The 15,406-nt window shown below is 40.8% G+C and overlaps 1 protein-coding gene across 1 annotated transcript in view; it reads right to left on the bottom strand.

Annotated features, from left to right (window-relative positions):
• The window catches only part of LOC126198783 (cytochrome P450 4C1-like), a 94,349-nt gene that overhangs the window by 39,166 nt on the left and 39,777 nt on the right, over positions 1-15,406 (bottom strand). The window contains exons 4-5 of the mRNA XM_049935349.1: positions 8,599-8,784; positions 4,406-4,475 (exon numbers count right to left, since the gene is read on the bottom strand). Coding sequence (XP_049791306.1) covers positions 4,406-4,475; positions 8,599-8,784 — 256 coding nt within the window. The remainder of the gene's footprint in view (positions 1-4,405; positions 4,476-8,598; positions 8,785-15,406) is intronic.

Here is a 15,406-nt window from a genome sequence, read left to right as displayed (position 1 = left end):
GTAACTCAGTTCGAAAATCAGGTTAACGTAAGAGGACAACAAAGAAAAGACTGTTGAGGATGAAGAGAAGAATGCATATGTTTTGCACTAGTTCACCCAGATAAGGTAAGATCTAATACAAACACTGTGAAATCTTTGATTCAGGTTTCCAGTAACTTACATTTTGGCAACTTCACGTATCTTTTCCTCATAAACCACTGACATTATAGTACTTAAATTTGGCTTGCAATTAGTCAATACTATAGTGAAACATTCTGTGTAAGGAATTTTCATTTACCACAACAGTAAGGCATTTACGTAAAAGAAAAGCCCTAAGATCTGGAAAATTTTTTCACAGAAATTTGGAGAGCTGTAAAAGTCTAGCAAAAGAAGGTATAAATATCCTGTTCCGCAGATGTTTTTTAGCGGTATATTGAACTTTGTACAAAAATACATTAATTTCTTTCTGAAAGATTTTTCAATCAAGTGGCTTTTTTACTCACCTTATTGAAAAAATTTCGATTGTTTATAATTAAAAGCGTATAACTTGAATAAGCGTGAAAACTTATGTTTGTATCCAGATAACATTCCTTAAAATGTGTCAAATTTAATTACATTGCCTGGAAAACATTTGTACTTTAAAGTCTTTTTTTTTAAAGTACTGCAACTTCACATACCTTTTCCTTAAGGTGTTACTAAAAAGTGTAAGTTACGTCAACAAAACACCTGATATTCATTTCCGGCCGTTAGTTCCTTATCTTATAATAAGATCTTATACCAGCTGTATAATCTTCTCCCACTGGATTGGGAGAGCCTATGTATTAACATATCGTACGTCTCTAAATACAATGAAAAAAATTAGCTACTTTGGCTCGTAAATATTTTCTTTTGTGTCAAACCCAATAATAGTTAACACAGAAACATCCTTTGAATCATTTCTCTCTTAGAAATTATTCCGTAAGATTGTCAGTCAATAATATTTGAAATTTTTCTTTAACTTCGTAGGAAAACAACTATTTAGTACTGGAAAAGAAAAAAAGTCAACAATCACACTTCTGCTTCAGTCATTCAGTTTCGTTTTGTAAATAGGATTGCGTTAACAGAGTATTTCCTCCACTGAGCAGCTGTATGATACGTTCATTCAATAAGTCGACGGCAAAACGCAAAGACCACATCACGCACATGGCAAGTCGCCAGCTCTTCGCTCCTAATAATAGATGTGCTTCCCTATTTACGTCTGGTGGGTGTAATGCTACGCGATTCCCTCTCTCACTGTAGTGTCCGATGTGTAACGCGCAAATAGGTTGTAGACTAATGTGTCAGAGCGTGAAACGTCACCTACATATTACTTCCACAAAACCCAGGATGTTTAAGTTTGCCGGCCGCGGTGGCCGAGCGGTTCTAGGCGCTTCAGTCCGGAACCGCGTGACTGCTACGGTCGCAGGTTCGAATCCTGTCTCGGTCATGGATGTATGTGATGTCCTTAGGTTAATTAGGTTTAAGTAGTTCTAAGTTTTAGGAGACTGATGACCTCAGCAGTTAAATCCATTGCGCTGTAGTTTACTCATTTCCTATACGGTAGCATCCTTACAGTTCTATTCGTGAACGTTTACTAACATCTCTGAAAATAAGAAGAATATTCGTGTTGATCAGTTAGAAGTACCAAGTTACTATTTTAGCAAAAGAAATTTTCACTTTGTAGAGGAGTGAAAGCTGATTTGAAATTTGGGGAACTAAAACTGTATGCCGGACTGAAACAAGAACTTGGGACCTTTACCTTTGGAGAGAAAATGCAGTACCGTCTGAGCTATCCAAACACGACTCAGGATTCTACCTCATAGCTTTACTTCCGCCAGTAAGTCTCTTCTGTGTTCCAAACTTCATAGTTGTTTTGCCATACTTTGCGGGTTCACCACTCCTGGAAGAAAGGATATGGCTGAGAAATGGTTTAACCATAGCCTAGCGGATTGTGTCCAGAACGAATTCTCTCTCTTCAGCGGAACATGCGTGATATGAAACTTTCTGGCAGTTTCTCAGGAATGCTACCCTCGCAAGTTTTGGAGTATGATTTCTGTTAAGTCCGGAGGATGGAAGAGTGTGTACTGGCGGAAGATGGATTGCGAGAGGATATGTGAATCGTGTTCTGCCGTTGTTTATGTGTTATATCAACTCATCTACTGAATAACGGAAAATTGTTGTGAAACTTGTAAATTTTGTTAATTTTGATTCTCTCACTGTGTGTGGGATTTTAAACTCATGTATGCAAAATTTTAACATTTTCCTTAAATGTTTAAAAGAAGAACTTTGAGCGTCATTCTCATTGCGTGATTCATTAATAATTTCACGGTGACTCGTATAACGTCTGTTTCGGAGAAGGCAAAAATAATTCTGTGTTAACTGAAATTTTATCTTTCTCATAAAACAGTTGTTCATTATTGTCAATACTGTTCGAATGCCATTGAGACGAAAAAATTTTGTAAAATTTTCTTCTTCTTCCTGGATATAAAATGAAACTAAGTGGTTCCACACGTTTTTTCAGGTTTCAAACATCTATGATGTATATATGCAGACTCAAGCGACAAATGAAAATTTATACCGAGGCCGGAAATGTTCGAGTTTAGGGATTATACCAAGTGGATTGAGCCTTGAATGGGAATTTGGATTGAGGAGGGAGGCGTGCTAAGGTAGTCCTTGCAGTTGTCCAAGGCCACTGTGCCCTGGTGGTGTAATGGTTAGTGCATCTTCCTCGTCAGCAAGAGATGTGGGTTCGAATCTTGGCCATGGTACAAATTTCCATTTTTCACTTATTTCTGGATACTACAGCTACTGCTACTACAACTACTACTACTGCCACCTGCATGCTACCTACCATTCCAGTTTGCTAATTAAGCTTTATGTGCGTGTATTAATCTTCAAAGTACGAACAAGATCGCAGGTGGAAAGTTACATCACGAGAATTTTGTTTAAAAGAACTCAAAACAGAATATTTGATTTATGAATACTACGATTCCACCTCGCAAGGATATACGTGTCCAAATATTTATACGCTGATGAGCAAAAATATTATCACTACCTGCTTAACAGGATGTTGGCTCACATTTAGAACGCAACAGAGTAGCGACTCCACGTGGCATGCATTCGACAGGTCCTCCATTCCTGAAGATATGTGGCACCCGGTGTCTACAAGCAGATCACGAAATTCCTACAAATTACGGGCCGATGCTCTGTGGGCGCGGAGCTGGCGGACGACAGTGTCTCACCGTGATCAGATCAGCCGAACTTGGTGTACAAGACTTCAACGTCAGTTCATATCATGCTCCTCAAACCACCGCAGCGTGAATCTCGCCTTGTGTCGCAGTCATTGCCGTCAGGGGAGGCACCTAGCAGGAAGTGACTCAATTCATGAAATCACATATGGCGTGGTGCCATCGATTACTACCCTAGGTCCCGAGACGGTAATATGAATGCCCCCACAGCATAATACTGACACCACCGGTGTGCGTCCCTGGCGAGGTGCATGCTTCGAATTGCCATTCGTCTGGATGACGGCATGTCCGGAGATACCATCGACACGTTATTGATGACGTCGTCGGGTCAACATGGGTACACGTATGGGCCGTCTACAGCAGAGCCCTATTTTCAACACAGTGCCCTCAGAGGTGTGCTTCGAAACAGCTGAACCTGCACCAGCATTCTGCTCTGCCGTCATATATCCCATCCATAGCCACCTATCCTGCTTCATAGGTGCCATCCACAGCCACCTATCCTGCTTTACAGGTGGGGGGGGGGGGGGGGGGGGGGCAAACCTCCGGCCCCCACGTTCTGTGATGAGGAGTGACCGTCCAACATCTTGTTGCCTATTCGTTATTTCGTCTTCATCATTCAAGTCCTTCAACCACACGCTCACTCCAGTACCACGCGGAAAGCCTTCCCGTCTTGTCGATGCCTGATTCTGGTACATAACAATCTGCTCTTTGTCAAAGGCGCAGTTTGTCACATAACCGCAGTGCCAGCAGGTCTCTTCACGCTCGTAGTGGGCAGTTGTCAGAGAGAGAGAGAGAGAGAGAGAGAGAGAGAGAGAGAGAGAGACTGTGTGTGTGTGTGTGTGTGTGTGTGACAATTTCTAAAAGCTCAGCTGCACTCTCCAATAACTTGCCTTTCCCACTGTTCAGGGCTGTGATTTCAGTCCGGTCATAATTTCGTCGGCCCGCTCTCCATCTAGACCTGTCAAACTCTACGAGACTTCAGACTTTTCTTTGACTCTCTCCGAGTTTTTCCATTTTTACGCATAAAGTCAAAACTTCTCCGTGTTTTTGATGAAGTGAAATCGAGTACTTCGTTCTTCCGGGGTACATTATCTGATGACTTAGGTTAATTCAAATGCTAAGGGGAAAAGTAGGTGAATGATTAATTAGAGATAACTTACTTGTACACTGCTGACACATATTCTGATCCGGTTTCATTCTGGGCATTGACAGATGTTCCCATGGCCGTCTCTGCGAAGAGAAATGTATTGAGATCATTTCAGTATCTCTAAATTAAAGTCTGTTATTAAATAAGATAATTGGAAATTTGCAGTAATATCATAATTCATGCCGAGTGGAGGACTGTTTGGTTTCTTGATTTGCTGTAGTCCTAGGTACTTTTCATAATATGCTAAATTTAACTGTTTACATAAGCATGATGCGGTAAATGTACATGAGAACTACGTATTGGGCACAATTTTATCAGGAGCCGAAATTTTACATCTTTGGAAGTAAACGAAAACGATGTAAGCCGGTTGGAATCCTAGCTGCTAGTAAGTGATCATGTAGGGAAGGAAAGGTGGCGGCGTTAAGTTCCCGATCACTAGTCTTTGTGCCAATGACCTGGATTAACTTTCAGAGCTGTCTGCAGTGTCCTATGAAGTGAGGGATGTGACATTGTTGATCCATCCTAAAACTACTCTATATACACATCTACAACACTCAGAAATACTCTACAAATTAACGTGAGACCCACGTTGTGTTTGGCGGCTAATCTGTTCTTCACAGTCAGGTGCTCATTGGGTCAGCATTGCAGGTAACTGGGAGAATCGTTTTGTCTTGTAGGAGATGTATTTAAATTTTCTTTTTCTATGCAAGATGATGAGAAAGTATTTTCTTTATAATTGAGGGTCACATAATTTTAGAATGACTGATTTAGAAGGTCACAGTCTGAATCAGTAAATTCTTACAAATACCTGATTGTAACAATTTGTCGGGAGATGACGTAGAATCATCAACAGATTAAATCATAGGTAGAACAAATGACAGATTTCGGCTCATTTGCAGTACACTGTGAAAATTCAGCCACAGTAGTCATCAAGCGCGTGATATCGATACCAAATAGGGCTAACAGGGAATACAGAATGTATGCAAAGAGGGGAACACGAGCGGTAGCCTGTGGAAGCCTCACAGGAACACCGGGAAACCTGAAGTGGCAGACGCATGAAGACAGACTCAACAGTCCCGCAAAGACCTACTTATAATGTTTCATAAAACAGTGGGGAATCTAGGAGTACACCACAAACACCTAACATCACTCCCGTAGGGACCATGAAGTCAAGGTTACACCAATTAGGGGGCGCAAATAGTCATTTCAAAAGTCACTTTTCCCATAATCGTACTCAAATGAAATGAGAAATGGCCCTACGTTGTCGTACACGGGAAAGTATCCTTTCCCATGGACTTTGCAGTGGTTTGGAGAGTGTGGATGCAGATGTAGATATATTTCTATAATGAAAGTTTTGACCCAGTTGGCATTCATTATTCCATGGTAGTCCTATGAATGTCATGCGCTTGAGAACTAGAGGACTTAATTTTCACAGAGTCCTACAAATGAGCCGAAATTTGTCATTTGCTTTACCTATGATTTAGTCTGTGTGATGATTCCACTTCATATCCACACAACTGTTACAGCAAGGTATTTGTAAGAATTTACTGATTCGGAATGTGATCTTATGAATCAGTCATTGTGAAATTATTTGACCCTCAATTGTGAAAAAAACACTACCTCAACATCTCAACATCTTCAGTATAAAAATAAAATTTAAATACAACATAAAATAATTTCCCCACGTTACCTACAATGTTCACGCAATGAGCACCTGACTGTGAAGAACAGATTAGTTGCAAACACAGCGTTTACGTAATTGCAAAGGAAGAAACTTCGTCTTGACATCAATATATCAACGTATTTCCCAGTGCTTCGAAATCTTTGTTCCTCCTTCTATTCATTTTGTGCTGACATATATCGACTATAGTTAGTTCAGTTTGCCGTATAGAATGTCGTAACCACGCAGTTGGCAGAAGACAGACAGAAAGAAAAGGATAAACGAGAAAAAATGTGAAAAGAGATAGAAAGAGACAGGATCATTAACACTTCGATAGACTGAAGGGCAGTGCGTGGTATGGAATGGATAGTTTCTTACTCTGACTTTGCCAAACTCGCAGGAAGGTGTTTACCTTCCGCGCCCACAGGGGGCAGTAAGCGTTTCACCGACTTAAGAGTGTTGGTCATCCTCAAGAGTCAGTCGTGTATGAGTTAGTTGGGATATTTACACCTGTGACCGGCTAGAGGCACTATTCTGCCATATGAGTCCATGTTCTGGTGTAGTCGGAAAGTTATACTTGGCGCCTTTTACTACCGGGCGTTTTCTGCAGTCCAGGACTGCCTGTGAACATTGGAAGCGCCTTAAGAAGGAAGTTAACCTAATTGGATCAATTTTTAGCAAACGACATCGAACAGTACGAAACCTTTAGTGCACGACGATCACGAAAAAAGATTACTTGGTGAAAGCTTTATGCTAAAATTGTCTCTCACCGGGAAACTGGCGCTGAACATTCACCTACTCCTGTAAGATATGATTAATATTTCATGTGTGTGTTTATCAATTTCGTTTATTGTGAGTGATGACGTTTTCCTTATAACGGCCGAATACTATACTCAATCTTTGAAATCATTGGCTCAACTGGGAACTTTTATAGTCATTTCGTATTTTTTAAGTTATATGATAATGTCGAGAGTGCCAAGCAGAGAAAGTTTCTGTAGCGTTGGACCACAACTCTTTTGTGTATAAATGTTTCAAGCTGCATAATTTCACCTCTTGTGTTTTCGTAATCAGATTCTATCACTTGTTCAAAGTGGGGTTATAACTTCTACATTCTCATTGTAATAGTGTTTCTTTCTCTGTATTATCGTTCTGCTTTATCTGTTAATTATTATTACTACTAGCATAAAAATCCGGCGTTGTCCTGGTATTTATTTATAGCTGTGTGTCCACGTCATTATCACACAGCGTCTGGCCTTGTGCTTAATGTTTATGACGTCGTATCTCCTGATGTATGTGTCATACAGTGATATAATTTAGTAGGTTCATTTAGCGGCATGTGTAGACAGCGTCTGCAATATGTGTTGCCAATGAAGGTAGTAGTAACGAAGTAACAAATTTAAAGGTCATTTACGATGCGGCAGTTTTTCACGCATCTAATTGTTTATGACGTCATATCTCCTGAACTACATATCTTACAATGATATTATTTTGTAGTTACATTCAGTGCAATATGCGCATATTGGCAGCAAAATGTGTCGCGAATACAGTTAGTAGTAAAGAAACAATAAATTTTAATGTTATGCCTCATGCGGTACTTTTACTGCACGAACAGTGGAAAAGAAGCAAGAGATATACTTTTTTCCTTTCATCGTGTAGTGGAGGCTGTCAGCGAGAAAAAAATTTGTAAAGGTTTGAAGTTTGTTGTAAGTCACTAAGTGCTCGTATTGTCAAATACCGAATGACTAAAGTATGGGTATCTGCGCGTCGTGGGCCACACCTCTGTTTCACCCCCACTCACACCTTTGATAGATGGGTGCTTCTTACCACAACAGCGTTTCTTTCGAGACAGCAAACGACAAGTGTACAAGTTCGACTGAAATCAGTCCAGTGCAACGTACATACACACGTACATTTTTATAACAAGTATGAATTCCAAAACTCCAATAGGCTCGTTACGTAAACGCCAGGGAACCAGAAGTGTCTCGTTAATTTTCCCAAGTCAAAATACGAAATTAAACGAGTTAGTAAAAGCCTTTTATTGTTTATTTATCTTACAGATATGACGTAAATATTCCTCTATGACTACGTGTACATATGTTTTTCAAGAAATTGTATCTTTGTTATCTTAGGCAGAAGACTTAGCTAATAAAACGCGCTTGAACCCTGATCAGAATTATTCCTAGCATTTACCGCTTACCTGCTCCATGATCAAACTAGTCAATATATGCCTAAATTTAAGAAAGCAATAGTATGCGAGGGGAGCAGTAGCTGCAACTCTTGGGAAGCAAAGATAATTTATAAAGGGAACTGTAAACCAAATTTACTGGATTGTTCCATTAAAATTGACAAAAGACATGAAGTGGCCAAAAAAGCCTCAGAGTTGTAACTTTCAATACGTTATTTGTTTAGAGATACATAGGTCCGTTTCACCAGTTTGTTGTGTGGCATATTAAGCAATCAGACGTTCAGAAGAAATAAAGCTCACTTTGTACAGGTATTTATTAGTAGGCTACCAAAATATTACGCTTTTCGAAAATAATACTCACCACAAATGATATCCAAGGCACAACGCGTAATGTATGGGTAGATGTCAAAGGCATGCCCGTCCGATTTGCTCTTCAACTTCTCGACCAGTATTTGTGAATTCTCTCCAAATATGTCCACGAAATTATCTAGGATCTTGAAGTGAAAAGCTGGCGTAATCATCTTTCGGTGCGAGAACCACTTCTGACCTTAAACAGGATACAAACACAACAATAAATTCGCAAATTTTTGAATGATCCGGAAACTATTCGGCGTACATTTGATCTTCTTAAGCAACATAAAATTATCATTACATTCCTGAGCTACAAAATTAGCGCGTTCCGAAGCAGTCTTACCATTGTATGAAACTGGACTTTTAATAGGAAGAACGAATGGGAAATCCAAAACAGCATCTGTGTCCAAACACTTTCAATTGCAATAAGAATTACTAATTAGTAATGATATCGATGAATGTAGACGTGGCGTCGCAGGGACATCGGACCACTCCATTGGAAAATTTATGCCATGGCTCGGATGTATCGGTGCGTCGCTTTAACGATGACAGATTTTGTCTTCTCCTGGAACAGTTATGTTTCGCAAGCACGTCAACAGTTCCAAGGTACTGGAGGCACATTTTTATCGAATAGGGAATAGCGCTTATCTCCAGCACTATAGGGTTCTGGATCTGTTCTGGGGAGAGATGTGCGTGAGGTTCCCGATCTTCGCTCGAAGGAATTGAATTCAGAAAGAGTATCACACCACAACACCTGCTGTGGCGGTGGGACGGTGGCTAATGTTTCAACTAGTAACTTAATTCAGTGCTCGTATCAGTAAGGGAAGCGAGGAAAAGACGCAAAGAAGTCTATGATGTACGGGTCAACATTTAGTAACACTATACTGATCGTGCAGGACCAGATATTAGCCGGGTAAAATACTCCCTGTTCCAGTAAGATGTCAAGGGTGTTAACAAAAACACAGTCTACAACGACGGAGAACAATATTAAAATATACAAGTTGCATGACTGCAGTATTAAATGCCGGATGGAAAAACTAAAGGCATAATAACAGTTCTACATGGTACAAGTTTTCTGATATGAATATCATCACTGTGTATAATTTATGGCTAATTGGCCTGGTGCAAACAGTAAAATGCAGTATGGCTTAAATCCTTCTACCGGATAGCCTATTGATTTGTGATCAGCAGCTAAGGAGTAGGTATTCACGTGAGGACTGTTTTCCTACCTCTAACTGATTGATCGTAGCAACGCGTCATACGGCAGCGCTGCGTTTTGTGGCCTCTGTTTGGCCACAACCAAGTGACAGAAAATCCGCTGCAGCTTGTCAGCCGTTCAGTGGCGTCAGGGGCCGACAGCACTCTTCAGTCAGCATTCATTAGTGAGACTCACTGAGAGGGAATTTGTGGCCTGAGAAGTGCGTTCACTAATCGGCATGTTTGTTTTAATACAGTGTTATTCAAATTTTATTGCATTCCATTGAGTTCATGGCTTTCGTTCAGACGGTACGGTCGAATGAAGCAGTAACATACCGGTGTCTGAGTATGTGGCACTACGCAATAGTGCCTACGACACCGTGAAATAGTTCACTACCATTAATTTGGACGTGTGTAGTAGGATATAATTGTGATTGCAACAGCGATTTGCTTGATTGTTACGTCAAACACTGCAACGTGGACTAAATACCTGGCTCCCTTAAAAATTATGTACTCATTACTGGAAAGTAGACCTGTAGTTGACCCACAAAACCGAATCCTCATATTAGCCACGATGGTGCGAGGTCTTCTGCAAGATGTCCATAACTTCAGAAGACAAAAGATAAGCAAACAGAGCTTTGGCGACAAGTGCGTGATATGTACATGCCAACCTTCAACTCCCACGTGAAATGTTAGATTGCTACAACCAGCGATACCCTAACATTTTGGAGATGCTGCAGCAGAGGTCTGGGAATGTATGGCTAGGTGACTGGATCATGTGAAGCTTAGGAGAGGGGATGTGCTGAGTACAGAGACATTATGGAGAGAAGCCCAAAAACGGGTACAAAGTGTGAGAATGAAAGAATACCAGGAAAGGGTAAAGATGAGAAGAAAAAGAAGCAAATACGAATTAATGTGATTCTCAAACTGCCAAAGTGAAAAGAACAGGTCAACCATAGCATTTATAATCAGCTGACGTGACGTCCGATGTAAGTACAAGTGCCCGCCATTTTGTGTTTAGTCCATGGTCCAACGTGTTACATATCAATGAAGGAATCGTCTGTGATGTGATGTATAAAACACAATCTTTTCCTTAAGTAAAGCAAAATGTATCTTTTCATACAAAGTAAAAGCTTTTCTAAAACGCAAAATCTCAAACAGTATGTTACATTTCATTCTACTTTATAGCACGAAATGTGAATTTTGTACGCAACCTTACTGACATTTGCGACCGAAACTAGTTACAGTGGAAAAAATCATTCAAATAGCGTGGCTGGTTGCAGCTTTCCTTTTCGGTGATAATTGATATAGAACTAAGAAAGAGATTCACCAAGCGCTGCGCCTGGAGTGTAGTGTTGTATGACAGCGAATCATGGATAATTATAGAAAAGAGAATAAATACTCGACTAGTTTTGAAACGTGTTTATGAAGGAATATGCTAAAAGTGAAATGGAGTGACGAAATGATGAATGAAGAAGTACTTCTAAGACTAGGATATGAAACAAAACTAGTGAAAACTACAGAACGAGTAAAGAACGTTGTGTAGTACAAAAAGTGTGTTACGAGGAAATTGCGTGCAAAAGATTAGGTGAAGAAATGATTGCAGAAATCTAAGAAATGGAAGAAGAAGACATGGAATGCTAGATGACATGAAAAACTGAGGAATCTATCGACAGATTCAGAAAGAGGCATGGAACAAAGTAGAGAGCGACCAATCGATAGCTATCGTGAGATATATACACTAAAGAAGAAGTGTCATACGGGCAGCATTGGTACAGTATCTGATCAGAGGTATCCAGACATCTACATTTAAGTGCCAAAGAAACTGGTATAGGAATGCGTATTGAAAAACAGAAATATTTAAATAGGCAGAATAAGGCGCTGCGGTCGGCAACGCCTGTATAAGACAAGTGTCTGGTGCAGTTGTTAGATCGGGTACTGCTGCTACAATGGCAGGTTATCAAGATTTAAGTGAGTTTGAACGTGGTGTTATAGTACAGCGATGGGACACAGCGAGGAAGTGCGGATTTTCCCGTACGAACATTCCACGAGTGTACCGGTAAAACATCAAATCTCCGACATCACTGCGGCCAGAAAAATATCTGCAAGAACGACGACTGAAGAGAATCGTTCAACATGAGAGAAGTGCAACCCTTCCTCAAATTGCTGCCCATTTCAATGATGGGCCATCAGCAAGTGTCAGCGTGCGAACCATTCAACAAAACGTCATCAATATGGGATTTCGGAGCCGAAGGTCCACTCGTGTACCCTTGATGACTATACGACACAAAGTTTTACGCCTCGCCTGGGATCATAAACACCGACATTGAACTGCTGATGTCTGGAAACATGTTGCATGGTCGGAGGAATTTCGTTTCAAATTGTATCGAGCGGATGAACGTGTATGGGTATGGAGACAACCTCATCAATCCATGGACTCTGGATATCAGTAAGGGACTGTTCAAGCGGTGGAGGCTCTATAATGTTGTTGGGCGTGTGCAGTTATGGTGATGTAGGACCCATGATACGTCTAAATACGACTCTGACAAACGACACGAACGTAAGCATCCTGTCTGATCACCTAGATCCATTCGTGTCCACTGTGCGTTCCGACGGACTTGGGCAATTCCAGCAGGACAATGTGACACGCCACACCTCCAGAATTCAAATTCAATGGCTCTGAGCACCATGGGACTTAACTTCTGAGGTCATCAGTCCCCTAGAACTTAGAACTACTTAAACCTAACTAACCTAAGGACATCACACACATACATGCCCGAGGCAGGATTCAAACCTGCGACCATAGCGGTCGCGTGGTTCCAGACTGTAGCGCATAGAACCGCTCGGCCACTTCGGCCGGGTCCTCCAGAATTGCTACGGAGTGGCTACAGGTACACTCTTCTGAGTTTAAACACTTCCACTGGGCACCAAACTCCCCAGACATGAGTGTTATTGAGCGTATCTGGGATGCCTTGCAACATGCTGATCAGAAGAGATCTCCACCCTCTCATACTCTTACGGATTTATGGACAGCCCTGCAGGATTCATTGTGTCAGTCCCCTCCAGCACTGCTTCAGACATTAGACGAGTTGATGCCACGTCGTGCTGCGTCACTTCTGCTTGCTCGCAGGGACCCTACACGATGTTAAGCAAGTGTGCCAGTTCCTTTGGCTCTTGAGTGTATTACTGTATATTAATAAGGAGATACATTCAATGACGTGTGCGAATGTCTTACCCAAGAGCCGAAACCGAAGAATGTCGACGTTCTAACTCACCCCAAAGGTGTCCCATTACTTCCAGATCAGGAATCTTGATACGCTGGTCCATTTCAGGAATGTTATTATCCACAAACCATTGTCCCGTAGATGCTACTTTATGACCGGGTGTATTTTCAAGCTCATACAATCATCGTCTCCAGTACGCAATACAGTAAAATTCATATCCTTACCATAGAGTTTTCTTAAGCGCAGTACGGGGATCCCATTCTAACCACCAAAACCACCTCAAACCGTTACAATACGTCCTCGGTACTTCACTGTTGGCAATACACATGTGTGAGGTAACGCTTTCGAAGCATTCGCCAAACACAGTCCCTTCCCTCGGCTCTCCACAGGGTACAGTGTGATTCGTCACCCCCAGTGTCTCGTATCCTGTCACCTATTGTCCAGTGGCGTAGCTCTTTACACCTCCATCGTCACTTAGTATTCACTACAGAACTGTGTGCCTTATGAGGAACTGCTCGACCATTATACTCCATTCTTTTTAAGTCCCTGTGGGCAGTCATAGTGCTAGCTTGACTGCCCGTGGCACTCCGGAACTCAGAAGTGAGTCCTTCGGCCGATTTCATGTGATTTCTTACAGCCAGTCTCTGCAATGCTTGACGGTACCTGTCCGTCAGTACATGAGGTTCGCTTGGTCTTGGTTTAGCTATGCTCGTTCCCTCGCTTTTCCATTTCACAATCACATCACTAACAGTCTAATTGGACAGCTTTAAAAGCGATAAAAGATGCCTGATAGATTATTTACTCACGTAACATCCAAAGACAAGTTTAAGTTCGAATTCAATGAATTCACCTTACCGTCCCATCCTGCTATTGCTACTTCTCTACTGACAGTAAAATACTCCCCGTCTCTTTTTTTTGGTACTGGGAGCTACGCTTCTCGAGACATCTGGTGGTCAATTCCGCATTACATAGGGTGTCGAATCATTTTGATCAGACAGTGCCCATTTGATGCTTATCACAGTACATTTCTGACATGATGGTACACACTGGGAATCTCAAGCAGTAGTTGAAAATCTCAGTACCTGCAGGAACTTTGAGTTTCTTCTGTGTCGCCTGTCCTCTACCTATCACAGTTTAAATATTGTAATAACATTTGTCTTGCCCATCCTGCGTTTAGGGAAACACTGATGGCCATTACAAGTGACGTGGTACTTTGAATTATTCCACTCACCGTGGTGACCTAGGTGCCATCACATTCTTAACACCCCTTCTGTTTTTAAATAATATGATGTATGTATCATCATGAGAATCACCATGATCATCAGTCATTTGACATCCACTTCTCGATACAGCCTCCTCCAAATTTGTCCATGTTTTATGGTTTCCAGACGTAAATATACAATTTCTCTATTATGTTATCTTGTCTCATTTCTACATCTTCAGATATGTGGTCGTCTGATTCTTCTTGTGCAAAAGAATTCAGTATACAGTGCTCTTAGTATATTCAGTATCCTTTCTTCTAGTTACATGATATTCCCACATCTTCCTACTTCCACAGTCCACTAATTTGTTTTCGTCTTCTTCCAGTAATCATTCACTTAGACATCTACATTCCCTGATGAGTAACTACCAGTTTTTGAACGGTTTTGACAATGAAAGTTGATGCCTCGTGGCTAGAAGCCATGTGCCAAACATTGAATGTAAGCTTTCAGTTTCAAATACATCAGAACCTTTATTTGAAAACTTCTTTCAGATTACCAACGTCGTCAGTCCATACAGATTTTTTTCTTCCAGTAGATTTGTTTTGCTGCTGATTCGATCGTTGTTTGCAAATGACCTGAACAAAAGTGCTTACCAGTCGGTTAATGTCTTTACTGCGTCCACTGCTTCGCTCGTGTTGGCTGTATAGTCTGCAGAGGCTTTTTCGTTTTTCTTTAGTAAAATTTTTATGTTGTTCACAAAATGCAGCATTTTCTAAGCTTTGCAAGCTAATTAAGACCATAGAAGCATTGTCTTTTGAGTTTAATTTGGACAGACTGGTTTTTGTTAATCATGCCTTTACGTTCTTCTGGGGATATTTCATAAAATCTTCCATCCACTAACACATGTTTATTTAGATGTCAAATACAAATTTTCACAGATTTAGCTTTAAATATGTTTTAATGTAGCTAAATATTTTCATAAAAATTACCATCCTCTATTTCAGTCCCTCAGGGGTTGAACTTCCAAAAACACTGAAATATGTACTTTTCACTCAACGAAGAAGCCATATACAATTTTTCGTAGATTTAGCTTAAAATATTCTTTCATGATGAAATGTTTTATATAAATTTCCATCCCCTTTCTTAGCCCTTTAGAGGTCGAATTTCCAAAAAAACTGAAACATATTTTTGTATT

This window comes from Schistocerca nitens, chromosome 8 (assembly GCF_023898315.1).
Source record: "Schistocerca nitens isolate TAMUIC-IGC-003100 chromosome 8, iqSchNite1.1, whole genome shotgun sequence".
Lineage (NCBI taxonomy): Eukaryota > Metazoa > Arthropoda > Insecta > Orthoptera > Acrididae > Schistocerca > Schistocerca nitens.
The sequence above is the reverse complement of the archived record's forward strand: the minus strand, read 5'-3'. Positions and strand labels throughout refer to the sequence as shown.